Raw genomic sequence first — 26,199 nt, 5'->3', positions numbered from 1 at the left:
TTCCACTATTACAGGCCAGGATATTTAACTGCTGTTTTCATCCACATGCCTCATTAAAAGGGAACCATTTTTTGGTCTTTTTCCTTGCTTCCTTCTGCTACTACTACCATTCTCCCAAGTAACAAGAGAAAACAACGTCAAGCTGCACCAGGGGAGGTTTATATTGGATATGAGGAAAAATCTCTTCACCGAAAGGGTTATCAAGCATTGTAACAGGCTGTCCAATGCAGTGGTTGAGTCATCAACCCTGGAGATATTTAAAAGATGTGTACAGGTGGCACTTAAGGACATGGTTTAGTGGTGGACTTAGCAGTGTTAGGTTAACAGTTGGACTCCACAGTTGGGACTCCAGGATCTTAAAGGTCTTTTCCAAACTAAATGATTCTATGATTCACACAGCATGTGATAAACTGTTTGTGGAGCTATTACAACTTAAAACTCCACAGCTTCCCCAAAAAATACTAACTAAAGCAAAATTAGGAGGGGTTGTAAAGCATTCAGCTGATCAACTCACCCATCCGGCTTATGTACCACTAGGTGTTGGCAGTGAAGCATAGTCAGCAACAGCTTAAGTGCAACATAATCCTTACAGTGGATCAATTAAGAAATTTCTTAATATATTCCCAAAATATGATGAGTGGTTTCTTCTGGGACCATATTCAGCTGTATCATTACACAGAATGAAATGTTTGAATGTTTAAGAACTCTGTGATCGGTTCACCACAGGTAGCAGCTAATTACCTGACAACCCCTTGCCCACTCACCACCCCCCAGAAGTGAGACACATGGGAGAGAACAGGAAAAGCAAGGAAACACATGGGTCCCAGTAAAGGCAGTTTAATAAGAAAAGAGGAAAAAACACCAAGTGGTGTTTTTCACCACCCACTATCTCCCACAAGCAGATCAATGCCCAGCCTGTCTCCAAGCCATAGCTACCTTCCAGACCACCACTCCCCCTGCCCCCTCAGGTTGTTTACTGCTGAGCATGATGTTGTATGGCATGGAATATCCTTGCAGTTAGCTTGGGTAAGCTTTCCCAGTCATGTCCCCTGCCCACTTCTCACCAACCCCAGCCTACTCACCAGAGGGTCCAGAATGGGGAAAAAAAGAAATAGTCTTGACACTGCAAGTGCTGCTCTGTAACAGCCAAAACACCAGTGTTATCAACAGTTCTAGTGACAAATCCAAAACACAGCCCCATAATAGGCTGCTATAAAGAAAATTATGCCATCCAGACCCAGTATAAACAAAGTAAATCTACGCTGGTAATGAAAAAAGAAAATGGGTTCTCTCTTCTTCCCTTCTTTCCTGCTAGCATTAGGTCTTCCAAAGGTGGATAAGGAATCAACAGGGAACTACTCTCATTTTAATCCACAAATTACCTGAAGAATTTATTGGGGTTTTTTTAAATTATGTAAATAAGATTTAAATAAAGATATAGGCCATAAACACTAATGCCTGGCCAGAAAGAACAAGAGGGTATCTGGAAGATGAGGCAGCTGTTGGCAGTGAAAAGTGACATCTATCTCATCTCTTTCATGGACTGGGTTATAGCATCCTAAACTCTAGCCACAGGTCAGGGGTTGCTGTTTAAATGACACTCTTAGATTAGGCTAAAGAATTAGAAAAACATATATAAAAAGATGGAGTCATTCTCAGAGGGAAGAACTAGCTAGGAAACAAAATTAATTTTACTTACTCCAAAATTAGACTGCTACTAAGTAACAGTATGAAAACACCAGGAACCTTCCACTGATGTTTGGCCAACAACAAAAGTAAAATTAATCCTCTTAAAAGACAACAACAAAATAAATATAAACTATGGCATATTAGAGAACAGCAGCATTTTCCTTTCCTTTTACTGTCAGTATCCTTTGGCTGGTTCATTCATAGTAAAAGATTCCTCTTTCTAAACTCACAAAAACAGTGCTGATGTATCAAGCCCGGTACTACTATGTTGAATTTTATACATTAAATTATGCACTGACCAAAAATCAAATACTACACACCTTTTATAAGGTAATATTCCTGAATGTAACTTTACAGGTTACAGTATGACTATGTTTTTAGAATCTTACAAATTTGCTCAAATAAATAGCCGGAATAATCTAAAACCAGAATAAAAGAAGGAATCAATGATGTGCAGTTCTTCCAGTATGTGGTCAACATCATCACAATCAATACACATAAAAATCACCAATTAAATGCATTATAATGCAATGGACAAGTAAAACAGATAGAAACATGTAAGTGAATCAGTACAACATAGCCCAACTTCTTTCTTCTCATGTTTAAAATTTTAAATTTCAAGTATGTTACCTAAAAGCACACAAAAGGACACTGTGTCATTCTCTCACATCAAGTTAATGGAAAATTATGACAGTAAAACCACCACTGAATTCAGAATTAGTAAACCTTGTGAGTTACCTACTTCTATAACTACTATGTCATCAACTGTTTTTTTTAGTGTAACTTATCCAGTTTTAAGAAAAAAGAGTTCTAAAAGAAAGAATTTTGGCACAAATGCCTTGGTGTCTAAAAATCTGAAGACTAAATCTGAATATATACGTAATACTGGCAACAATATATTTGATCATTCACAGCCTACAAACAGGAAACATTTTAGACACCATATGTTGAAAGATGTTTCCATTTTCTGTTTGTGTCTTTTTCATACTGGAAGGAACAGTCCAGAAAAAACAAGCATTTCAAGAGATTAATTTAAAAAACAAACTGGGGCAACTGATTTCCTATTTTTAATATAGCAGTGTTTTTTTCTGAACTGAAATTCTAACGTTTTCCTGCAATAATTTTAAAGGATAGATTTCTTTCAGTTTTTCAGATTTAAAAATCAGGAAGTCTAGAAAAGTAGTCCTCACAGAACAGGACTAAAAAAAATCCAAACCCACTGAACTCAAAATAATTTCAAGAAAGCCACAAAGAAAGCCCCACCAAAGACCAACAAAAGCACTGAATCACCATAAAAATATGCTGGGAGATCAGAGGGAAGAGTGGGTTTCCATTTCACTATGCAAGTGCACTTAGCCATTTGTATCTTAGGATTGAAAACATCCAACTTCACATTCACTGTTACTCCTTTAATTCTGTTATCTTAAATGCTACAGTCATGAAGAGGCAGCGCAGCATTCTTTCTTAATTGGCACATTTTGAGAAAGTGCCCAAAAGGTTTTCTGCTCTCTGCCAACTCTTCAAATCCATAAATGCTTACATATATTTTCAGTTCCAAATGGGAACCAATACTGAAGCAGCAAAATTTCACTGAACAAATATTCATTAAAATTGCTCTGAGTTTAAAAATACTTGCAAACCTACTTGGCTACTTTTCCCTTTTAAACATTTTGTTTTGTTATCAGAATGAGATGTCTTGACAGTTTACTCAACAGTGATCCACTATCATTAAAGCTTTAATTTCAACGAATACATCTTACCCAATTGGAAGTTGCTGAAAATGCAATCCCAAGATTTTTACTGCAGTGTAATTCCATAAGTGTCCTTTTAGCACTGTAGGTTTTTTTATCATTACATACATTTCACCTTGTAGCTGTAATCCTTCAACAGTATGATGAATGGACACACATTTTTAAAAGCAAGATGACCTACTATTTTGAATTCCAGCGACATAAAAACAGTGAAGCAATAAGGAATTTTAAAACATAATAATTTAAGAATAGTATCAATTAGATACTTTCATGGAAAATGAGCTTGTGAAAGCAAAGTAGTTATTACGCTCTTGTAACTTTTGAAGATCTATGAAGAGGTTCTGTCTCAGATCCCATCCAAACTGTTTAGCTTTGGTTTTTGTTAAGAGTATGTGACCAAAGAGAGCTATGTACAACTGTCATTTCACAGTTATTGGTGGAAAGGTAACTATTTTCTAAGTGGAAAACAAATGAGAACATGTTGCAGATTTCTAATGTGAACTGATTCTTTCTTCTACGGTATTCCATGAGTGAAAACTTTTTTTGCTTGAAGACAATAGGCTGCCATCATCTATTAAAAAAGTCTCTTATACATAGTCTTACAGATTATTCGATTTAAAAAAAAAAAAAAAACCAAAAAAAACCACACAACTGGGCAATATATATACTTTACCGGAGCTAAAAAAAAAAAAAAAAAAAAAAAAGACAGCAGTTGCTAAAAACCATTAAAAACTTTTAATAACTAACCAAACATTCAAAAAATCTTAAAAGGAGTGAATTCTATTAAAAAAAAAAATTCTATTGAAACAACTGAAGAGACACAGTTCCAAATAAAGAATTATTTCCAGAACACAGGAAAGTAACACAATATATGGAAATAGAGACAGCACAAATCTAATAAGAAAATGAAACAGTAATCAATTACTTCAGATTTTTCTTAACAAAAAATATTCTCAGCAATTCCCCTCAAATAGCAGAACAACAAATATTTTCAGGCAGGATTTCACAAATTATTAACAAAGTAAACAGCAAAAACTTCTCTGTAAAAGATAAACTTTTAAGAACTAAACAAGGAGCACAGCAAAGAGAAGATAATATTAAAAGGGGCTAAAAGAGAACTTGAATGAAAAACTGTATGCAGAACTTTTAAGAAGTGAGGACAACCACTCATGTGAAAAGTCACAACACGATCACTACTTAATGCATTTCTTCCTCTAACATACATTATTCTTTATATATCCTGGATATTCAATGTCCATCACAGTTAACAGACAAAATGGAACAAATTACTTCAGATTGGGAAAAAAAACAACAAGAATTATTTCTCTAAAGATGTAAATCACCTGCAGTTATGGAATGCAGATGATTGCTTAGTCCCACACTCATCCTTGAGCTACCTCTGGCATAGTAAACTAATTTGCTAAATCAATAATGAAACCAATCACTCAGAGGTGGGTTAAGTTTTCTCCTGGATTACCAAAACAAACTGCCTCACCAGTTCAAGAAGTACCACAGCTTGGCACAAAAACACACAACTGGGAGGAAAGAAGCAAGGACACTCTTTTTTAGCAGCAACAGGTGTTAGACTGGCTCTGACAATTTGTCTGATTGCACACTGAGCAGTGTAAAATACAGGTGAGTTTTCCTAAACTGAATAGGCTTAATGATGATTATCCTCACATACCCTACAGTGTGAAGGCACTAAGCTAAAAGGAAACAATTTTTTTAAAAAATCAATGAGAAATCAAAAAAACAGAACAGGTTCTTCAACACTAGAAGAGGATTAGCACACCATCTGTACTGGGTCTGGCTGAGCAGGAATTGGTTTTCCCCTATAGCAGCCATCACAGTGCTGTGTTTTATGCTGGGAGCTGGCAGGGTGTTGATAGCACTCTGGTGTTGTGGCTCCTGCTGAGCAGTGCTTACACAGCTCCAAGGCTCTATCCAATATTTTACCCGCAGTGGGACAGAGTGAGCAAGATCTTGGGAGGGGACACAACCAGGACAGCTGACCCGACCTGACCAAAGGGATATTCCAGACCATATGACGACTGCTCAAGTATAAAGCTGGGAAAAAGGAGAAAGGGGGTGGGGTCACCCTTGGTCCTCCAAGGTAACCACTATGTGTATTGGTGCCCCAAGGCCAACATCACCTGTTAATGGGAAGTACAGAATAAGGCTGGTTTCTCTTTGGTTCCACGCGCGGACCTTTGCTTTGCTTACATTAATACTGCTTTTGTTTTACCCACAAGGGTTGGGGCTTTTTTTCCTACCTTGTTTTCTTTCCCACTTTCTGCCCTGTTGAAAAAAAAGGGGGAAGCAGAAGTGACAGAGTGACTTGGTGTGTACCTGGCATTTAGCCAAGGTGAAACCACCACACCATCTTAAAGAAACAGGTGTCAAGAAAAGACACAAAAGAGTTCAAGACCATGTAGCTCAGTTTCAATTTCCAGAAAAAAGTTAGCTAGATACTCCTGTCTTAACCACCTAGAAATTAAGATGGTAAAAGCTAATAAATATGGACATGTCAAAAAAAGCCCAAGTCAAACTACCTTTTCCTTAATATGACAGGATAGGGTTTTTCAGAGGACCAGTACACCTTGTTATTTGTCATTTGCACTATGTTCTCAAAACTGCTACAGAAACATGGTCTTGTAACAGCATATTGTGGGTAGTTTTAATTTGTCTGTGTTCACATAACTATCAACATCAAAGGACCAATTTTTTGGCATGCAGCAAGAATCTTTCCTTTGAACACAATGTATGCTTATGAAACCTGCAGGTAACAAAGCTGCAAGCCTACTACAGGAAAGGATCAAAATGAACAAGATCTTTGATAAACTGGAGAAAGTATCAGAACACACAGGATATAATTCAAACTGAATGAAAGCAAAGGACTACACTCATATATAATTAACATGAAAAGGGGAGTGACTCACTTAGCAGGAGCTGCTGCTACAGCAGATCACAAACTGTTCTGGAAAAGGCAAGAATAGGTAACAAAAAGCAGTGATTTGCAAGACACTTGAAGCAATCTTCTCACACTGCCTGACAACAATACACCAGGCAGACACTATCTATCTTCAGTACTGTATTTTAAGAAAAATAAGAATGACTGAAGAGAGCATAAGGGGAGAGCAGTAAGAGCGATAAGGATATAACATGAATGGTAGACTGAAGTAACTCAAATTACTTAGTCTAAGGAAGGGGGGGAAAAAAAGGAGCTGTTAAGCAATCTTCAAATAGAGAACCTGAAAGAAAAGCATAAACTGCATTGTCCACTAAAGATCAGAATAAAAGGACTGGCAGGAGGATTAAGATATGAGGACAAGGGGGAAAAAAAAAAAGAAAAAAAAAAGATTTTTCAGCATATTTCTTTGGGAAATGTGGTATCAATTAGAGATGTCCAGCAAACACATCAGACAAGCATTTGTCAGATACGGCTTAAAAATAGTCAACCTTGTCTTGATGCACAGGAACTGTTGGGTATTGCTCAGCATTTTACTTCACCTGTACTAGGAAGCTGGCTCTGGGGTAAGACTAAAGCACAGTAAAAATCAATCCACTAAGCATCGTTATGGTTAAACATGAAGTGTGCATTTTGGGGTTTCAACAAGGCAATAAAAATTTACACTTGCCCAGAATGAGGACACAGTAATGCGTTCAAAATATTAGAGGCACTTGCCCAGCACTGAATAGTTTAACTGAAGTGATGTAAGCTGCAAGTCGGTGGCAAAAGATTATAATTAACATTCTTTGAATTCCTCTTAAGAGCTTGGCAAGTAAGATTCATAGCTACCAGGTAACCGATACAGCTGTTGCCATCTACACAAATGATGGGAGCCCAGGGATGTACCTGCACCAGACAGTTTTCCACTGCCTGAAAAAGTGACTTACTGACTACAAGGATACCCCAACTAATTCAATTTTGCCCAATCATAGAAACCGTCTGACTAAGCCTTACAGACAGTTCAGAGACAGAGCTGTTCCACTAACCTAAAAAAATTTATCAGTTAAGGAGTACTTAAACACAGGCTCAAGCTAGGTGTTGAGAAACTCCTCAGTTCCTCCATCCCCCCAAAATTTAAAAGCTAATTCTGATGAAATGGCATCAGTTCCAACACAAACTCCTCTCTCCCGTGCCTAATCTATTTCCACAAGCTTCTGTCAACTTCTAATCTCTTGACAAGTGAAACTACATTACTTTTGTTGACACAGGTATACTGGGAAGCTGAGAGGAATTTATTTTCAACTCTACAATTGTGAAAACTAAGTAAATTACCTAAAGATTAAGACTTTCCAGATAGACTCAGGAGGATCCCAACAGTTTTGATATCGATAACAGAATTTACTGTGGGATCCGCCTCTTACTACAGAACTAAGTGACTTGAAAATATGCATTACTTAAAACCAAAAAAAAAAACCTATCTGCTACAAAACAGGAGGTGGAAGATTACTGAATATTTCTGAAATAATCAAACTTGAGAATTAAAAACTCTGATTAAATACTCTATAACACTTTCCATGTCAAGCTTAGCTCATCCCTCCTTCTCCTATTTTTTTAATATTTTTAAAAATCTTTTTTAATACTTAGGTTTATCAGATTACATAGGCTACAATGATTCTCAAAAAAAACAAAAAGCCTCATGTACTAAAGTGAGCCTCATTTCAGTGTTTTAGTGAAAATTAGCAGAATACTCAAGTCTCTTAAAGGCTGAGACAGATACTCAAAGCAGATTTGATAAAACTAAGTGCCTACTTTGACATCAGAAAACAACTTGCCTCTCAACTGAGACTATACAACAACTGCTAGACACATTGCTCAGACAGCTCAGGGCAACAGGGAGCACAGCAGCACTGAGCTTTTGCAATGTAGGAACAGAAAACTACATTTTAAATTTCAATGAAATATACTGCAATCACACATTAGAATCCCTTTAAAAGATTCATAAAGAAGTCAACAAGTCAGAAGATGATCATCAATCTGCACAAAACGTAACGTTATACAATCATTCAGTACTATTTATGACCGAAAGCAGAGGCAGAAAACTGAAAAAGAGAGGTAACTGACACGAATGAATCCACAGTTTAAACACAATGACACAGCTGAAGGTTAAAATTCACAAAATTCACAACTCAGATTCAAAAAGGTCCTCTCACATCCCTGAAGGATGAGCACTGACACAGTATCACTGTGACAACTAGACTCTCATATTCCTTCCCAGACACCTTTGATACTGGTCCCAGTAGAAGGGAGAATACTAAAGAGAACCTTAACAGATCACCTGAGTAATACAAAATAAGCAGCCAGAATAAGACCAAAAAATAAAGGAAAAAATATAATCAATAGTTAGTCAACCAAGATACTGACTTAAGTATTCCAGGAAACAGCAATGCTGCGCAGAAAATGGTATGAATAAGGCTGGTGTATGCCTGTATACATTATTTATACACACCACACCATTTATGTTTGCAAAAATACAAGGACCCAAGTGTTTTCTGACAAGCAACCAAACTCTAACAAGTCATAAAACACTACAAAAGCTAACTGGAAAACTGAGAGAAAACAAAGGAAAGCAGATACCAAAATTAAACATCCAGGCAAGTAAAGTATAGGTTAGAAGACAGACTATGAAGTTGACCAGTTGAATGCTCTAATACAGTTTGGCTCCTTTCATTTTATCTACTACATTCTCTCTCTGCTCCTCCTTCACTTACAGAAAACCAGGAAATTAGGTTGTCAACCCCAATGATCTCAGAACTGATTTGACTACAGATATTGATGACACCATTGTAATATCAAGTTAATCCATCCTTTCAGTAAAATAATTCCATTATCATCTGCAAAAATAAAATTTGGGCTTTTAACTACTTCTTTAGGGCAGATACTACTACTCAGCTAGTGTGCTGCCCAAGATAACAGGTTGATGGACTTAAGGAACATACTTTTAAGGACAGATCCAGCTTTTTTTTTTTTTTTTTTTTGTAATATAAAATAACCTAAGATAGAGCAGCTCTGGGTAGCTGCCCATAATATGTTCTGTGATTTTTTTACTATTAAAGTAATGTTTCAGTTTACATACTGAAAAAAAAAAATCAGCAAATATATTTCACAGAATATTCATATTTCATGGCAGTGGATGCTCTCTTAACCAGCACTGCAAGTGTTCTCTTGCAGCAACACTGCAATTCTGCATATCCATGTGGATAACACATACCTGAAATCTGTCAATAAATGCAATAGTGTTCCATGCAAATATTTAGCCACAGAAAAACATGTTTTTCGTGAAAAAGATGACAGTATAACTTACACTTGTACTCTTCATAATTGTCAAAAAAGTGAAGACTAAAATAGTTTAAGGATGTCCCATACAACACCTAAAATCACCAATAGGGAGTTAAACAGGCAATGGTGAGCTAAAATTGGTATACTGAAGAAAAGGACTGAGTTTCTTCATAAATTGTTTCAGAATATCTCCATGGGCTTTATGTAATACCTTCATCACCAAGGTGGCAATCTAATAGAGTTAGAAATCTTTTTTTCCCTCAACTTAAAAGACCTGAAATATAAATACTTTATATGCAACAGTAATGTGTCTTCCACAGCAAGTTAATAAATAGCAGAGGTTATGTTTAATCAGTAGCTGTTGTTAAGAGAGCATACAGTCATTTCACTCTGGAAAATAAAAAATAAAATTAAAAAAAGATTCAAAAGCTGCCTGACATTTTGACACATAACTTACCAGCTTTTAAGAGACTATAACTGAGGAGAAATGGGTAAGTATCAAATTGGTAGCTACATTAATCACCATTAAGTTTTCCTTACAGGATGGATTTAAAAGCCTCAAACTACAAATACAACTAATTAACTGTGCCCTACACAAGTCTTTATGTATAACATTGTTCTAATAGTACATACACAGTATGTATAATAATAATACATACATAGTATGTATAATGTTCTAATATCTAAAGCATTTCAGTTTCATGAAGAAGTTCATACAGATAAACTACAGTTCAGATGCCCAGATAGCCACAGCTAGATCATTTTAAGTCTCCAAAACTTCACAGTTACACTTCAGCCACAGGAACAAATCCAAAGAAACCTACACACAGAGGCATGCAAACATTCCCCCTCCCCCATGAAGTCCAACTTCTATCTCAGTTCAGAGGCTCCTTATCTTTAATATTGCAGAACTAACAATACTTAAAGAATTCCCTTATTCCTAGTCTTTTGTATCATCCACACAGCACAGCTAATAGCAACTGTATTCTAAAAAACCCCCATTCACAGTTGTTTGAAACCATTACATGACTTTAGAAAGTAAAATGTATAACCTCTTACCTGAGCATGAAAATTTGACATAGTCGTTGTCTCTATATCTTTCTTTCCCAAAATCTCCATTTTCACTGGTGAATTGGGAAAATTAAACGAAAAGTAGTCTAAAAAGTCAGGTAAATAAGTAGCTGCCCCATGAACAATACCCATAACATAGTAAGCTGCACAGTTTTCATTTTCACTAAAAACCAGACCCACAAACTCTTCTGCAAATCTCTCCATCTCCACAGGAGATAAGTGGGAGAGTTCATTACTGTAGGCATGGATAACTGATGCACCTCCGTTAGGCTGGTGCTCAATATGAATCAGCTGTTTGAACTCCAATGTGTCCAACCTTTTGAGTTTATTTTGAACCCGTGGCTCCTTTAACGAGACAAATGGAAACTCACTGTTCTCTGGTATCTTGGACTCACAGTCCTTCTTGGGATCCACATTTTTCCCACTGAAATCCTTAAGATGATCATCTATGATGCCTTTGGCTTCCTGATCCTCAAAATCAGAAACCAGTCCTGAGCAGATGGTCTGAATGGATTTGCTGTACATTTTTGGACGCTTCCTCTTCTCATTCTCTTTATGTTTCTTTTTCTTTTTCTTCTTAACTTTTTTAATCTGTAGCTCTTCTGCATTGGTTTTCGGTTTCTCCTTCCCACCTGTTGAGAGGGAAAAAAGATCTCTTGAGTATCTTCATATACAAAATATGTATTTAAAGATCAGGATTCAAAGTTATCAAAGCCCTCACCATGGCACACAGAGACCAGAGACCAATACTGAGGATCACAATGTGCATCTTACTGAAAATCGGTAGTATGAAATACCTGCCATGTTCACATTATGACTGGCAAATAAGCTAGAGGGGGGGAAGGGGAAGAAATCACAAAAAAAACAAGTTTTCCAAGGCTGTTTTCAAGATGAGTCACAATCCTTAATCATACCCTTTAACTGGTCATCAGCAATTACTATACTAGAAAGTTCAGAGACATTACATGACAGTTGTCAGGAAACAGTGCCAAATAAGGGGTTTACAAACGGTCAGTGAGTATCAACCATCAGCAGCAAGTGGTTCACAAGCTGCCACTGCCATAGTCTACCTTGTCAGGTGGCTTTACATGGTCATTCTTCCAGAATTTGTTGAAATACATGTGGAAATATCTAAAAACTGACCCCATACTTTCTAAAATAAAAGCCAGAAACAAAAAAAAAACAAACAAACAACCACCAAAAACCAAAATCTCACAAAACAGAAACTAGCTTCAAGTTTATATAATATGCAAGCTGAACTGAAAACAAACTAATGGCCTAAAGACAAAAAGTACTCATTTGGGGATAATGTGTTCAAGTTATATCTGTGGTAAACATTCTCTCTTGTCTTAAGGTGTTTTCCTTCAGGTGCTTTTGGGGAGTTTTTGCAAGTAATAAACACAGGAGCCAAAAAACCCTTCTGTCACTACACTGCCCAAAAGCCTAGTAGTTGAAATAATTTCACAGTTTGATAATTCAAATTACTAGGCATTTTATAGCACAAAATTATATTCACAACAAGCAATTCAAGATCAGCAGATTCAGACACAGAAGTTTTGAAGTTTAGTCTTGCAATGAAATACACAATTTCTAAGTAATCTGAAATTCACAGCAGTTAAATGATCCAGTCTCTACTACTATGCTGTAGTAGACTATTTTCAGCTTTCAATCCTCAGCACAAGTAATTCACAAGAGTCCTTAAAAAAAAAAAACCTAACCACAAAAACCCAACAACAGTTGGTGCATAGAATCACACATTCATGCTGATAATTAAGAAGTCTGGATATAGAAGATACAGATACAGAAAGGAGAACAAACAATTGAAGACACTTGCCTCTGAACCTCCTGAGGTTTCTGACAACAGCTACATAACTCCAGGATTTCTGAGGTGGACACAGGCAAGCTAGTTATCTCTCTAGCTTCTATCTAAGGGGGAACAAGTTAACCCAAACAAGGAAGTAGGCTCTAGGATTTCTTAAGCTAATACACAGTTAAAAGCTACAAAGACTCCCGTCACTCTAAATAAGATTCACATACTCTGTGAGCACAATTTCACTTTTAGCTAACCAAGTTCAACTGCCAAGAGGCACAGTATCCTCCCTAAAATAGCATCCTTTCATTAGGCTAAATTTATTGTAAAACCAGCACGGGTCTCTAACAGGACTGCTTCATCTAGTAGATGAAATATTCACGACTTCTTTGGTAAAATCTTCCTTCTGCCACAAAAGTCTTTAGTGTGCACAGAAAGACCAAAAAGAGCAGCAACACATGTACAACCAATCACCTCAACCTTAGAGGAATCCTGAGATAGTTCACTGAGGGTGCCAGGGTACTGGAGTGAAAATGGCATCGCCTGAAAAAAGAAATATCACCTACTGTTCACATTCTGGCATTCCGTAAGCACCAGTTCCATTGGGGGGCGGGGGGGGAATAAAAACAAAGAAACCATTTATGACAGTGGGAAGTTCCATATTATAGGCTTAGAAGTCTCAATCCAAGCCTCAAAAAATACAGACTACAGAATAGACAATTTTCTCCCTCCTCCTGACTGCAGAAATACACAACTAGAAAGTATCCAAGAGTCTACAGGTATTTCAAAATGCTTTAACTTGCCATTTTAAAACTGTTTCACTCTAAACATGAAAATTATTGCTATACGGATGGATATCATAAAGAAGTCAAACACTTCCAGACATTACATTAGTTTGAATATAGAAAATACAGAATTATAGCACTGAATGCTGCAGCAAGACGAGGCAGATGGAAGCAGGGGTTACTTGTCAACCCACTTCACTTGTTCTCCGATGAGCTCAGATTTTTGTAGGGGCTAGTCACTCAGATCTGGGACTTCATACATGGAAGGGAAAGGATGGAAACATATTCATTGGAGTACAATCAGAAGTAATATAACTGGCAAGCAATACAACAACTTCTAAATTTAAAGCAAGAAGATATTTACTATAGCAAGACGCAGACTGCGCTCTTATACTTTAGCATGTCTATAATCACCAAAGAAAACCTTAAAAATATTGAAGATTATAAACTATACATCCAGCTATTAAATTACATTCCATTATTACTAGTTGAAATGTGTACTTACACAAAAGATGGCTATGAATCTGTATCTGTGCAAAACTACCTCAAATTGTTGAGTCCCATTTCTACAGTACAAGAACAAAGATTCTCCCCTCTCCCCTTTCAATCTGTCCCATTCCCCAGCCTTTGATTATATCTTCCAGGAAGTTTTACTGACTAACAGTCAATTTCACTCAACTCCTTCTGTAATATGTGGTGGCAGGTTTTTAATCCATCACCTAAAGTATTTCACAGATGCAGCTATGCAAAAAAACCAAAACAAAACAATCAAACCCCCACTTTTAAGGTTATAGAACTCCTAAACTACAAAATAAGCTTCTTAAAGAGGTGATTGATGCCCCAAGCCTGTCAAGTGTTTAAGAGGAATTTGGACAATACCCTTAATGTGTTTTAACTTTTGGTCAGCTCTGAAGTGGTCAGGCAGTTGGACTAGGATGATTGTAGTAGGTCCCTTTCAACTGAAACAGTCTATTCTAATCATCAGTAAACAGCACTTAAACGAGCAAAGCCATGGTCTCAAACAGCAGTGGTGCTTTTAAGACAGAATCAACAAAAAACCCCAATGTAACATGCACAATTAAAATCAGATAAATGGAATGTAAATCAGTGTCAAATTATGCAAAGTTCACATAAACATATCCAAAAAGATTTGCACTCAAAACCAGTCGTAAAAACATTTTAGTTAGCTTGGTATACTCCTACGTAAATACTCAAAACCTTCTAAGAGGGATTAACTGAGACATTTTAAAAATGAAGAACATTTATAATTCTGTGTTTGTTTTCACAACATCTCCATGAAACCTTCAGAAGGGGAAAAACGCTCTTAACCACAGGATAAAAATAATTCTTTTTCTGGTATCCAACACAGTCCTCCCTCCAGCTCTAAAAGAAATTTTCTATTCAGGTTTAAATACAAATATTTTAATAATATAGACTGCTTTTACTTTTTGATCACAGATATAAGACTTATGCCATCAGTACACTCCCAAATCATGGGAAGTTGCAAAGACAGTGCACACAATTTAGAACCAAATAAATATTTGCTAGCAGCCTTTCATCTCTGAACACAACTCTCTGGATCACTATATAGCATAAAGGTTAGAACTAAGGCCATTTTTAATTTTGAATTAAAGAGAACAAGAAAGCAACAATCACTAAAGGAACAAAAGGGTGTATAACAAAAAAACATCTGAAGATCTATGATGGTCAGTAGCATAGACCTCTGAACTTGCCACAGTGAATAGAGAAAAAACAAAATATTTTGTCTCCCAAGGACAGACACTACACATGAATCTCTTCTTTTAAGGGTCTGAGCTACTGATGCTTCTGGAGATGAAAAAAAGCCATAAAACACAGAAGTCAGAAGAGAAAAGGGATTCCAAATGAGATTTTTTCAAAATATTACTGAAGACTTAAAAACCAAAAATTACATACCAACAAAATTAAAACATAGGTCTTTAAAAGCATGTCAAGCAGAAATTGAAAGATGACATGACTTCAAGAAATGCTTAGTTGTTTTAAGCCTTCAAATTCACACAAGCTTATATTACTGGATACACACAACAAATTCTGTTAAGAACTCTACTTCATTTGCACATTGTCAGCAAATGACATACTTACGAAAAATAATTTTTAGATACTTCGGACACCATATTTGGTAGAGAAAATTATACTTATATTCTAATATTAAATTGAATACTGAAAGACTGTAAAAAAAAGTTTTCATAATTGTTTGGCCTTCAAATGTCAATATATGTTACAGCTGGGGCAATTTAAAAGCTCACTGCCACAGATGGGTAGAGTCCAACTCCCCACTCTCCTCTGCGACTGCTCCTGACACCGTCCTGCACCATTCCTGGTCCTGACTGATGATCATTTGATTATGCAGTAAATTGACTTATCTTGATGGCTCAGCAGAACACTACTCACTTTGCTGCTAGAGTAGTGAACAGAATTAGTTCACAGCATTGTCAGACAGGAACTAGAGCATGGAAACAACGGACAGCAGGCAATGAGGAGCAGCAGAACCTACCCCTCATCAGTGGCAGCAAACCACTTGATCTGCTTAGCTACACTGCCCACCACACCTTCATCTATCCACCTCAAGCACTGAACAAGGCTGGATTTTTAAGGGTAAAAAAAAAAAAATTCTGCCACCACACAAAACACTACCATAACACATATATGAGATATGACCAAGTTCCTAGAAAACCTCAATAGAAGGTTTCCCAACACAAAAAACTTGAGCTTTTAAATTCAACATTGCAGTTATACAATTTACCTTTTAAAAGGTAACATTCTGGTATATTTAACTGCAATATGGATCAGACTACCATTTCTTCCCTCCGACCTTTATTACAATGAGTGTGTGGGTGGTAGTTGCACAGTGCTTGTTCCCAAAACTGCTTTGACATAAGCATATGCTCAACTTCAGAATATTAGTGTTCAATTATTTTAGCATATAGCCAAAGTTTTCCTGAGGAATACAAACACGAAATGGAAAACTGATTTCTGTAAGCATTATTTCTCAGCAAAGCTTGAATAGAATTTCACAGAATGAGGAGGCAGCAAATCTCTAGCCTAAGGCTCCTGCTCTGATGAATTTCAAAGTTTTACTCTGAAGTAGGTGTTTAAAGCTGCTCAGACTTCAACAGCAAAAGGATTCATTTGCTGAAATACTAGGATTTGTATCAGTAGTGCCCAGTAAAGTACTTCCAACTTTTCTTCTTTTGCATTAGCTGTACAGAGGTGCAGAAACATGCTCATTCAGTCACTCCTCTGCTGCATATATCGAAATACTTTAAAGAAAAACGTGCTGCAAAATTCCAAAATCAATAATGCTGCTTTGACTCTTGGCTAACAGAAACCAAAAAAGAACAGCTGCCTTCAACATCTCCCTAGGGTAGTAACCAAGTTGCTTCACAGCAGACATACAGAATTTGGTAAAAATGTAATCAAGCAATCTAAAAGGCTAAATAAAGATCCAAACGCTTTAAGACCGAGATATTCAAACTAGCTTTGTTTTAAACAAGATTTGACAGCAGCACTGCAGTGCTTGATGTAAGCAAATATATTTCACTTCTCAAGTAGTTACTACTGAGGCACACACTCACAACCCAAAACCTTCAAGACAGGTGTTTGAGAGACTCTTCACCAACAACCACCATAAAGATGTTCACATACATACATATATACCTACAACTGCTGCAGTCTAATTTCAGCCAAGACAGTAGCCATTTCGAAGCATATGGCATCTTCTGTCTCTGTGTTCTGAGATGCATTTAGACAAGCACAGCTACTGAAACTCCTGTAAACAAAACAAAAAACTCTTTCCACTGCATGATTCAGAAACACAAGAGAAGCAGGAATTTTCACTTGTATTAAAAAAGTCTTTTAGTCGAATCAGAGATTTGGGACTCCAAGAATGAGGAGTAACAGGGGCAGGAGGTGGGAAGAAAAACCCTCAGCACCCTTAGACCTTTACAGGAGCTTTCCCCTTGGTCTGATGTTAAAAAGCAGACTGAGCTCACACTTTACTAGAGTGTAGAAGACCAAAGAACAGCAAAATTTTCATTTTGCTTTTGCTTATTTGGCTAGCAGTATCTGCACTAGGATAGTTATAATAAAACTCGCCCTGTATTTTAAAGGCAAAAGAATGGAAATCTGTATTCATTCTGTTCACACATACACATACCCAGCAACAAATCTCTAAACAACTTTTAATCACCTTCTAGGCAAGTCTGACCTTACGTACCACAAATATTCTGCCAGTGAATACATCCATATGACAGGCAGATCTTTCAAGATAACTCAGTAAATTTATTTCTTGTTGTGCCATAATATTCCTGTCACTCCCAGCACTGGACCTAATACTAAGGACTGAGATTCAGAATTGTTTGAATGTGATGCAAATAAGCCAATGATCTATTATTACTATATGATACATAATTAGAATTTAAATTGATGCTAGACAGCCTGTACTCTGTAACTACATGCTCCTTCCAACTGAGAGGTTTTTTATAAGAAGAAAACTCAGAAGTTACCTGAAGTTTGCCTTATGTTTTGTCCATGAGATCATTTGATCTGAAATTTTACAGAAGCAGAGGTCACAAAGCTTTAATTTCATTCAGCTGTTTCAACTAGAGCAGTCTTTCTCTACCTTGAGGTCATAGCCCCCAAAATGATTAGGAAAGGAGTAACAATTGTTCTTTTCCCAGTTTTCTAGCTGACAGCTACTAACAGGAAGGGACAAGCATTTTTAACTGCAACCAGTAATTAAAATCAGTTTTCACTTCCTCACTTTAGGAGAATTAAGTCACCAGAACTTAACAGAGCTGAGGAGCACAGAGGAAAGGTCAGTGCAGAGGAGCCTGAACAGGGACTGCATTTCCTAGATATTTCAACTGAAGGACTAGAACACAGCATCTTACTGCTTATTCTATGGCACACAGAGTCACAGCAGTATCAACCCGCTGCAGGTATACTACTTGTTCTGCAGCAAGAGATCAGCCTAGCTATTCCTGTCATCAGCTCCAAAACATTATTTCAGTCTTTGGCTTGGTCCTGTACCAACTATCACCTACTGTAGTGCTAGGAGACATTCTGCCTACTACTCTTAGTAAAGACATAGGTAAGGAGTAACCTCCAATTAATGATCTTCACTTTCTGCCCATAGTCTCACATGGCCAGACACATGACTCAAGCATTTTCTAGCATTCTTACTGCAATTCAGAATAAAGCTACTTACATATTAGAAATTTATGACGACTCAGCTCTGCTACAGCTCTTCAGGCTGAGTCTTTAAATTGACAGAAATCCCAGTTCAAACCACAGAAATATCCCCTTGGATCTTCCAATGAGTTTAAAGTTCATAACCACAAACAACTAAAAAATAGCTTAGAACAGGAGCAGCCAAGGCACCATTCACCAACCAGTAATGAACACAAGATTTCTTAGAGGCATTGCCACTTACAGTAGCAAGCAAAAAAAGCCACAAAGCCTTTTAGAACCTAAAACCCCCTCAAATTTGTACCAGCCAGATAGTTAACTGACAGAATTTTATACTTTAACATGTACTGTATTATAAATTTTATACATTTTTCAATAAACATAGTTTTATATAATAATTTGATGAGTTAATGAAAAACATTACAAAATAGTTCAAAAGGATTAGAACTGACTTCCTAATAGAGTTAAAACATGCACATGGAATTCTGAACAGACACAACATGCACAGTCACTCTGCAAATAAGGGGAATGAGCATGATCAACTGCTGACAGTTTGAAAAGCTAACAGACCACGTGCTGAAAAGAAACATAACTTTGAGGTGTCTCAGAACACAGTCCAGAACAAACCAAACAGGAGTACAACTGAGAACTGACAGATACCTTGTTCTATTTACAGGCTTGAAAGGTTGACTATTAAACATCAGAAGAGTCAAGCCTAAAATACAATAAATAATCGTATTTTACTTTGTCTCAGCCCTCCTGAAAGTTGAACAGTCACCACCGCCTTGAGAACAGCTATTCAAGATTATCAGAAAGTGATGCTTACAGGCATACTGACACAGGATGTGATAAAGGTTGCTACAAAAGTATACATTGACTTCTACCATGTTTAGATCATTAAATACTTGTCTCTTACCTATCGGAGCCACACAGGAAAGTCCTAACATGCTTCCTCCTATACACTTTCCAACAGCTGCACTTAATATGAAAGCTTCAACTGGGTGTTGTAAAATAAGCAGAGATTTATAAAGTAATAAGTAAAAAAACAAATATAAAGCTCTACAGTATTTTCAGTTAATTCTTTTACAACAGTCTGAAAATACACAGTCTGCAAACAGTCTCGAGTCTGGGCACCCAAGTTACCACATTAAATATATATATATACACATACATATACACACACACACGTAAAACCATAGATTAACGATTTTATGTACCTGGTAGCAACCCATTACTCCTCTCATACTTCTAAATCTCTACTCTACAAATAAACCAGTACCCAAACTAAAAACCGTAACAGAAATCCTACCTAGACTGAAAGTCAGGATAGCAACTTGGTGGAAAAGGGAAGCGTAACAGAAATTTCTGCTGAGAATTACAGGTCTGTATGAGAACAATAATCTGTAGAAATAATCATGCAGGACACAATGACACAACATTTGTGCAGTTCCACATGTCTGGATCTTAAAATACACTATGGGGTGTAAAAGGGCTGATTTAAACATCTTAATTCAATGAAGCCTTCCACTTCAAGCAGCAAAGGCAGCAAACGCACCAGTATTTTTCACCCTGCTATGGAAGAACTTTAAAGATGGTAGAGTAACCCACACAGAGCAGACCTCTTTTCTGAGCTGACCATCACTGTGTTTTAATTAAATCTGTGGCATCAAAATTAGAACTGAAATCCAATTCACACATACAATGCAATCACAGGGCAAAAGAAAAATATTTTGTGTGCACCCAGCCTAGCAATAGAAACACTGTTCTCAAAGAAAGAGCTCCTATAAATGTGACAACATTGCAATTCTCACTGAAGTATTATCTTTTAATTCCTTGTCTTTTAAATAATAAAAAACCTACAATTATTTCCATAGTATTCACCATAATAGAAGTTCCAAGTAATACGTGTGCATGTGCTACACACAGCCTACCATAATCTGTACCCACAGCCTTCAGATCAGTGTTTCAACCTCCTCCAATTAAAAAACAAAACTAAAAAACCCATATGGAAACCTTTTAACCTGTATAGATTTTGCAGGCAGTGGTAGAAAAACACTTGACTTTCTCTTTTTGTTGATATACCAAAAGTCTTCGCTTCAAGCTCCAGACTCCTGCCTCCAGCAAAACACACTTCAACTGTCACCCACCCAAAGCAGCAAGTGCTGACAGCATCTCAACCCTGCCTGGACAACAGTAGAAATTGCTCAAGTCCAGCACAGTTGGTTCCTTCTAGGTTCTCAAAGATTTGTGCAGCTAACAATGTACTAGCTGAACAGAAGGAGTAATGCAGGCAGCAGCAACTTTAAGGATAGAAATGAATCGGCCATGTAAATGGATGGGGAAGGAACCAAGAGCGAGCAGAAGCAAAGACACCTCCAGAAAACTTGGAAAAGTGGTCCATCGGCTTACACAAGAGGTAAGCAAATGATTTAATGCATTCTTTCTGAAAAAAATGTTTGAGGAACTTTAAAGAGCTCTGCTTTCAGTAATCTCATCGCACATATCCTGCCTGTATTTTACATCTATACTCATATATTTTACCCTATACTCATATATTTTATTAGTAAAAGATGATAGCTTGATGCACAAGGACTGTGAGGCAAAATCAGGCCAATCAGTGTGGTGGGTTGTATGCCCTGCACTCTAACCTCAGCCCTTCCCATCCACTTAGTGTCCCATCAACTATATACAAATCTTTCAACATTTTCCCTAAAGACACAGAAAGACAAAATATAGTGAATGGAAAAAGCATGCAGTATTACTCAGAGGGAGGTCTCACATTAAATACACCAATTTCATAATTACTTCTGTGCAAAACCATCTATAAAAAATGTAAAATGTTTGTAAGAATGTATAATTGAATAAATGTAATTCCTCCCAGAAGAATTTAAAAAAGCTTTAGAAAACAGTTTGTACTTACAGATGTTCATACCAGCACAATATAGATGTTCACTCTCCCTTCTTCCCTTCATTTGGGCATTCCATAAACCAAGGCATTTAATCTTGCAAAAACACACACCAAGAATTTCTCCTGCTGCATTTCTAGAAATTGCTGTGCTCTGATGTAAGTAATGAGAAAAATAGGACTGACATTTTTTTTTAAAGGAAAATACAAATGGGACTGTTTACAAATAAGTCTATTAAGCCTTTTTCTTTTTGCAGGACCTCCAGTAACCCTGAGCCATGTCAGATTAGTATGATTTTTTTTTTAATAAAACTTCCAATTTCTAAAAGGTAACTTCTTTGTTATGCAGATTTTTTTTGAAAAGAAGTTTTAATCACTTACATTTCCTGAATTTTTAACAATATGCATGTGCCAAGACTTTTTTCCCAAAAAACTAAGCTCTTCCTTCCACGTAACAGACTGAAAGAGGCAATTATATAGCCTTATTCTACAGAGAATACATCTGCAAGTGCAAAAGGATGACAAAAATCCTTTTCATTCTAGATGCATAAGAAAAACCATCAGGATCTCTGGAAGAGCCAAGCACATTTCCCTTAGAAGCCTCAGGAACTGCAAAAATACCCTTTTTTAGAGCTGTTCTTCTCCACCGTGGAAAAGTCTTATCATTGCTTTCAACAAAACAGCAACCCAAGTTTAGGCAGATGAACCGCTTACGTCCCTAAGCTTCCCAAAAATTCAGCTCAAAACACCTAATGTCAGGCTTATGCACCAACTCTCCCTCAGAAGGTATCAGTCTCTCAGTACTGACCTCCTCTTCTATAACTAGCCACCTTTTATCTTGGACAGCTCATTTAACTGGCTGAAATCAGGTAGGCTATTACCTCCACCCCAAGGAAACTAAGTCACAAACAGAAGCAACAAACAAAGACAAACCAGAATATTAACAATATTCTCAACTTAAGACAAAGCATTCAGCAGATGGTCAGAGTAACATTTCACAAGATATAAATCTAATGCCTAGGAGAAGGAAATAAGCTGTTTAGAGACCAGCACTGTAGCTTCTTAACACACACACACACACACATACACACACACACACACACAAAAGAAACAACCACAAAACCAAAATCCCAAAGAAAAGGAAAGTAGACTAGTTCCAAGCCTTTTTTCTTAAGCCCACATAGTGAATTCCAAGCTTGGAGTAAAAGGGCTTGGAGCTCAACTTTTATTCCACAGGATAAAGACTTAACAATATTTGAGAAGGTCACAGAGGCCCTGACCACCGATACAAGTTGCATCTTAAAGCACTTTTACCTTTGCTCTCTTGCCCTCAGCTTCCAGGATGTCAAGCTAGATCAGCAGAAGGAATCAGGAAATGTATACAAACTTCACAGCACACACCAAGCACATCCAGTCAGATTTTGGAGGCCCACACAAGACGTCTAGAGCTGCTGCTCTGAACAGGATATTAACCCAGTGGAAAGGTCTGCTCTAAATAACTGCTCTCCTGGCACACTCCCTTCCCTGAAAGAGGAGTCCATTTTGCAGGATGCTGGCAAGCCAAGTGTAACTTTTCAAAACACTTGCCACCAACATTTTAAAGAAAACCTAAAACATGATACATTAGTAACATATCAGATCTATGAAATAAGGATAAGGCACCTAACATACCTGTAGCACTGTTGTCTGGGAAAATAACCTATCCTGCCACTCAACTAGCCCAGAACAGCAGAGATGTTCTAACACAGCCCCTGCGCATATGTTTTTTTAGATTAACTTAAAAATATGTCACCATTTAAGACCAAATATCACCATTAGATATCATTTATTAGATCCATGTAACAAGATTTGCTGTCTTGGCAGTTTCCACCTCATCTGCTGAATGACAACAGAAATACGACACACAGTAAAAACAAAGGCTTGTATGCCAAGAAAACCTGAAAAACTGTTGAGGTACTTAAGTGTTACCCAGTATATCAACCACTGACTTCCTTCCATGCTAAGCAAAGACAAGCCACATCTGTTCTTTTCACAGGAAGTCAGCAGCTTACACATTCCTCATGGTCTAAAGCATTAGCTTGAGATCTGATCAACAGAGGTTTTAAGTTGTCATAGTTGCTAATGCAGTTACTGGGAGCTGTGCTTAGAGTGGTGATGTATGTGATGTAGTAATTACAGGGTTCCACGCCTATGATCTTGTATGAACATTCTGAATAATGTTTTGTTTTGAGGTTTTCAGTTTCTTGTTTGTAAATGAAATCCTACAGCAGACAATACAGCAGAAAAAATTTATCAGGAATTTGTTCCTAACTTCAAAAGCAGTCTGAAAATAACAGATAAAGAAATAGATTGGTCTACTTAAATAAGCAACACCCTCATAGAAATGCAGCATGACCTAGGTAACTGAAGAGAGAGGTAGATCAGGAACTGGCTTAACTGCCGTGCTCAAAGGGTTGTGGAGGAGCAGGAAGTCCAGCTGGAGGACAGTTATAGTGGAGTAACCTGGACATTGATACCTTGTGCCAATACAGTTCAACAACTTCATTAAGGACTGGGATGAGGGCACAGAGCACACCCTCAGCACGTTTGCAGTTGATACAAAACTGGGAGGAGTGGTTGACGCACCACAGGGTTGCGCTGCAGGTGAGGGGAACCTTGAGAGGCTGCAGAAATAGGCCAACCCAGTGGACTCTTCCAGTTAACACAGGGATGTGCAAAACCCTGCACCAGCACAGGCTGAGGACCAACTAGCTGGACAGCAGCCCAACAGAGGAGGACTGGAGGGCTCCTGTTGGAGGACAGGCTGACCATAAGCCATCAGCATGCCTCTGTGGGAAAGCAGGCCAGCAGCCTCCTGGACAGGATTAGGAAGAGCCCTGCCAGTAGGCTGAGGGAGATGATTCTTCCCCTCTGCTCATCACTGGTGAGACACATCTGGAGCACCATGGTCAGTTCTGGGCTTGCCAGTCCAAGACAGACACAGGCATACTGGAGCAAGTCTAGCAAAGGGCCCTAGAAAGGATGTAGGGAGCAGAGCATCAGTCACACAAGGAGAAGGTGAGAACAGTGAACTGTTCAGCACAAAGAACATAAAGCAGGGTGAGGGGAAGAAGAATTTTATCAGTACATACAAATACCTGATGACAGAGTGTAAAGATGTAGCCAGACTGAGAAGCACTGAGGTTGGAAGAGATGTCTTAATATCATTTAGTCCAATTCACCTGCTAACAGTCACCTAGAGCAGGCTGCCCAGGTCTGTGTCCAGTCAGGTTTTACAACCACGGTAGACCAGCTGTACCAGTACTCAGCCACCCTCACAGTAAGAAAAGTTCCTCTCTACTCCACTCTCATGAGACCTCACCTGCAGTGCTGTGTCCAGCTCTGGGGCCCCCAACATAAGGACACGGACCTGCTCAAGTGGGTCCAAAGGAGAATTAGGGGCCTGGAGCACCTCCCCTATGAGGACAGGCTGACAGAGTTGCTTTTGTTCAGCCTGGAGAAGAGAAGGCTCTGGGGAGACCTTAGAGCAGCCTTCCAGTAATTAAGGGGCCTACAGGAAAGATGGGGAAGGACCCTTTATCAGGGACTGTAGGGACAGGACAAGGGGTAACGGTTTTAAACTGAAAGAGGGTAGATTAGATGTAAGGAAGAAATTAATGACTGTGAGGGTGGTGAGGCATTGGCACAGGTTGCCCAGAGAAGCTGTGGCTGCCCCCTCCCTGGCAGTGTTCAAGGCCAGGTTGGACGGGGCTTCGGCCAACCTGGTCTAGTGGAAGGTGTCCCTGCCCGTGGCAGCAGGGGTTGCAACTAAGTGATCTTTAAGGTCCCTTTCAGCCCAAACCATTCTATTATGCTTCTATGAAAGATTGCCTGTTGCATATAATTCTTTAGTATTTGACAAAAATCGCCAAATTATCATTCCTTATTCAATTTTGTCCATTTAATGTTAAAGTGTGACATGGATTTGTTTTTCTTCATGATATATAAAACGGTAGCTTTCTTCAGTAACTGCAGAGATGTAGGCATCACCAATATTATTCCTTGAACTACTGGTCTTTACTACTATTGGATAAGCAACATTGTGGTGATAGTTACTAATCAAGGAAAACAGCATTTAAGTTAAATGCAAACCATAGCATTAGAGCTCCGTATCCAATCCAATTGCTAAGACTTTAAAGCACGAGTGAAATACCACTACATAGTTCGAACCTACCTTTCTGCAATAATTTGACCTCTCCATTTTCTTTCTTGATTTCATTCATTATTTTGTGCTTCTTCTTCTCTTTTTGCTTCTTTTCCCTTTCTTTAATTTTGTCTTTGATTTGAGCTGAAATGCAAATATTTTATGATTAAGTAGGAACAGAAAACTAATTGTCTCATGCACATTTCATATTACTCATATAAGCTTTATTAAGATAGGAGTTACAAGGAAATCCCAGTACTTATAACATGCAAAGCTAATATTTATCTGTTGCATAATCCAGCATAAACCTAACTCAGTCAAGTTTTGTTTCTGTTAGAAGTGTATGCAACAATTCACCATATTAACTGTATACAGTTAACAATTTTTGCTTACTTCTACTACCCTCTGCTCTTATTTTCCATCTGTAGTCAGCTCCTACTTCTTGAAATTCAAATTACATGCATTAGCTAAGGAATGGGCGGGGGGGGGG

General features: G+C 37.7%; 1 protein-coding gene across 1 annotated transcript in view; it reads right to left on the bottom strand.

Annotated features, from left to right (window-relative positions):
• Nucleotides 1-26,199, bottom strand: part of RSBN1L (round spermatid basic protein 1 like) — a gene marked incomplete at its 5' end in the record, with an annotated part of 59,176 nt that overhangs the window by 19,566 nt on the left and 13,411 nt on the right. The window contains 2 exons of the mRNA XM_026868013.1: nucleotides 10,786-11,429; nucleotides 25,740-25,853. Coding sequence (XP_026723814.1) covers nucleotides 10,786-11,429; nucleotides 25,740-25,853 — 758 coding nt within the window. The remainder of the gene's footprint in view (nucleotides 1-10,785; nucleotides 11,430-25,739; nucleotides 25,854-26,199) is intronic.

The sequence above is a fragment of the Athene cunicularia genome, assembly GCF_003259725.1.
Source record: "Athene cunicularia isolate RWA chromosome 1 unlocalized genomic scaffold, athCun1 chr1_part2, whole genome shotgun sequence".
NCBI lineage: Eukaryota > Metazoa > Chordata > Aves > Strigiformes > Strigidae > Athene > Athene cunicularia.
The sequence above is the reverse complement of the archived record's forward strand: the minus strand, read 5'-3'. Positions and strand labels throughout refer to the sequence as shown.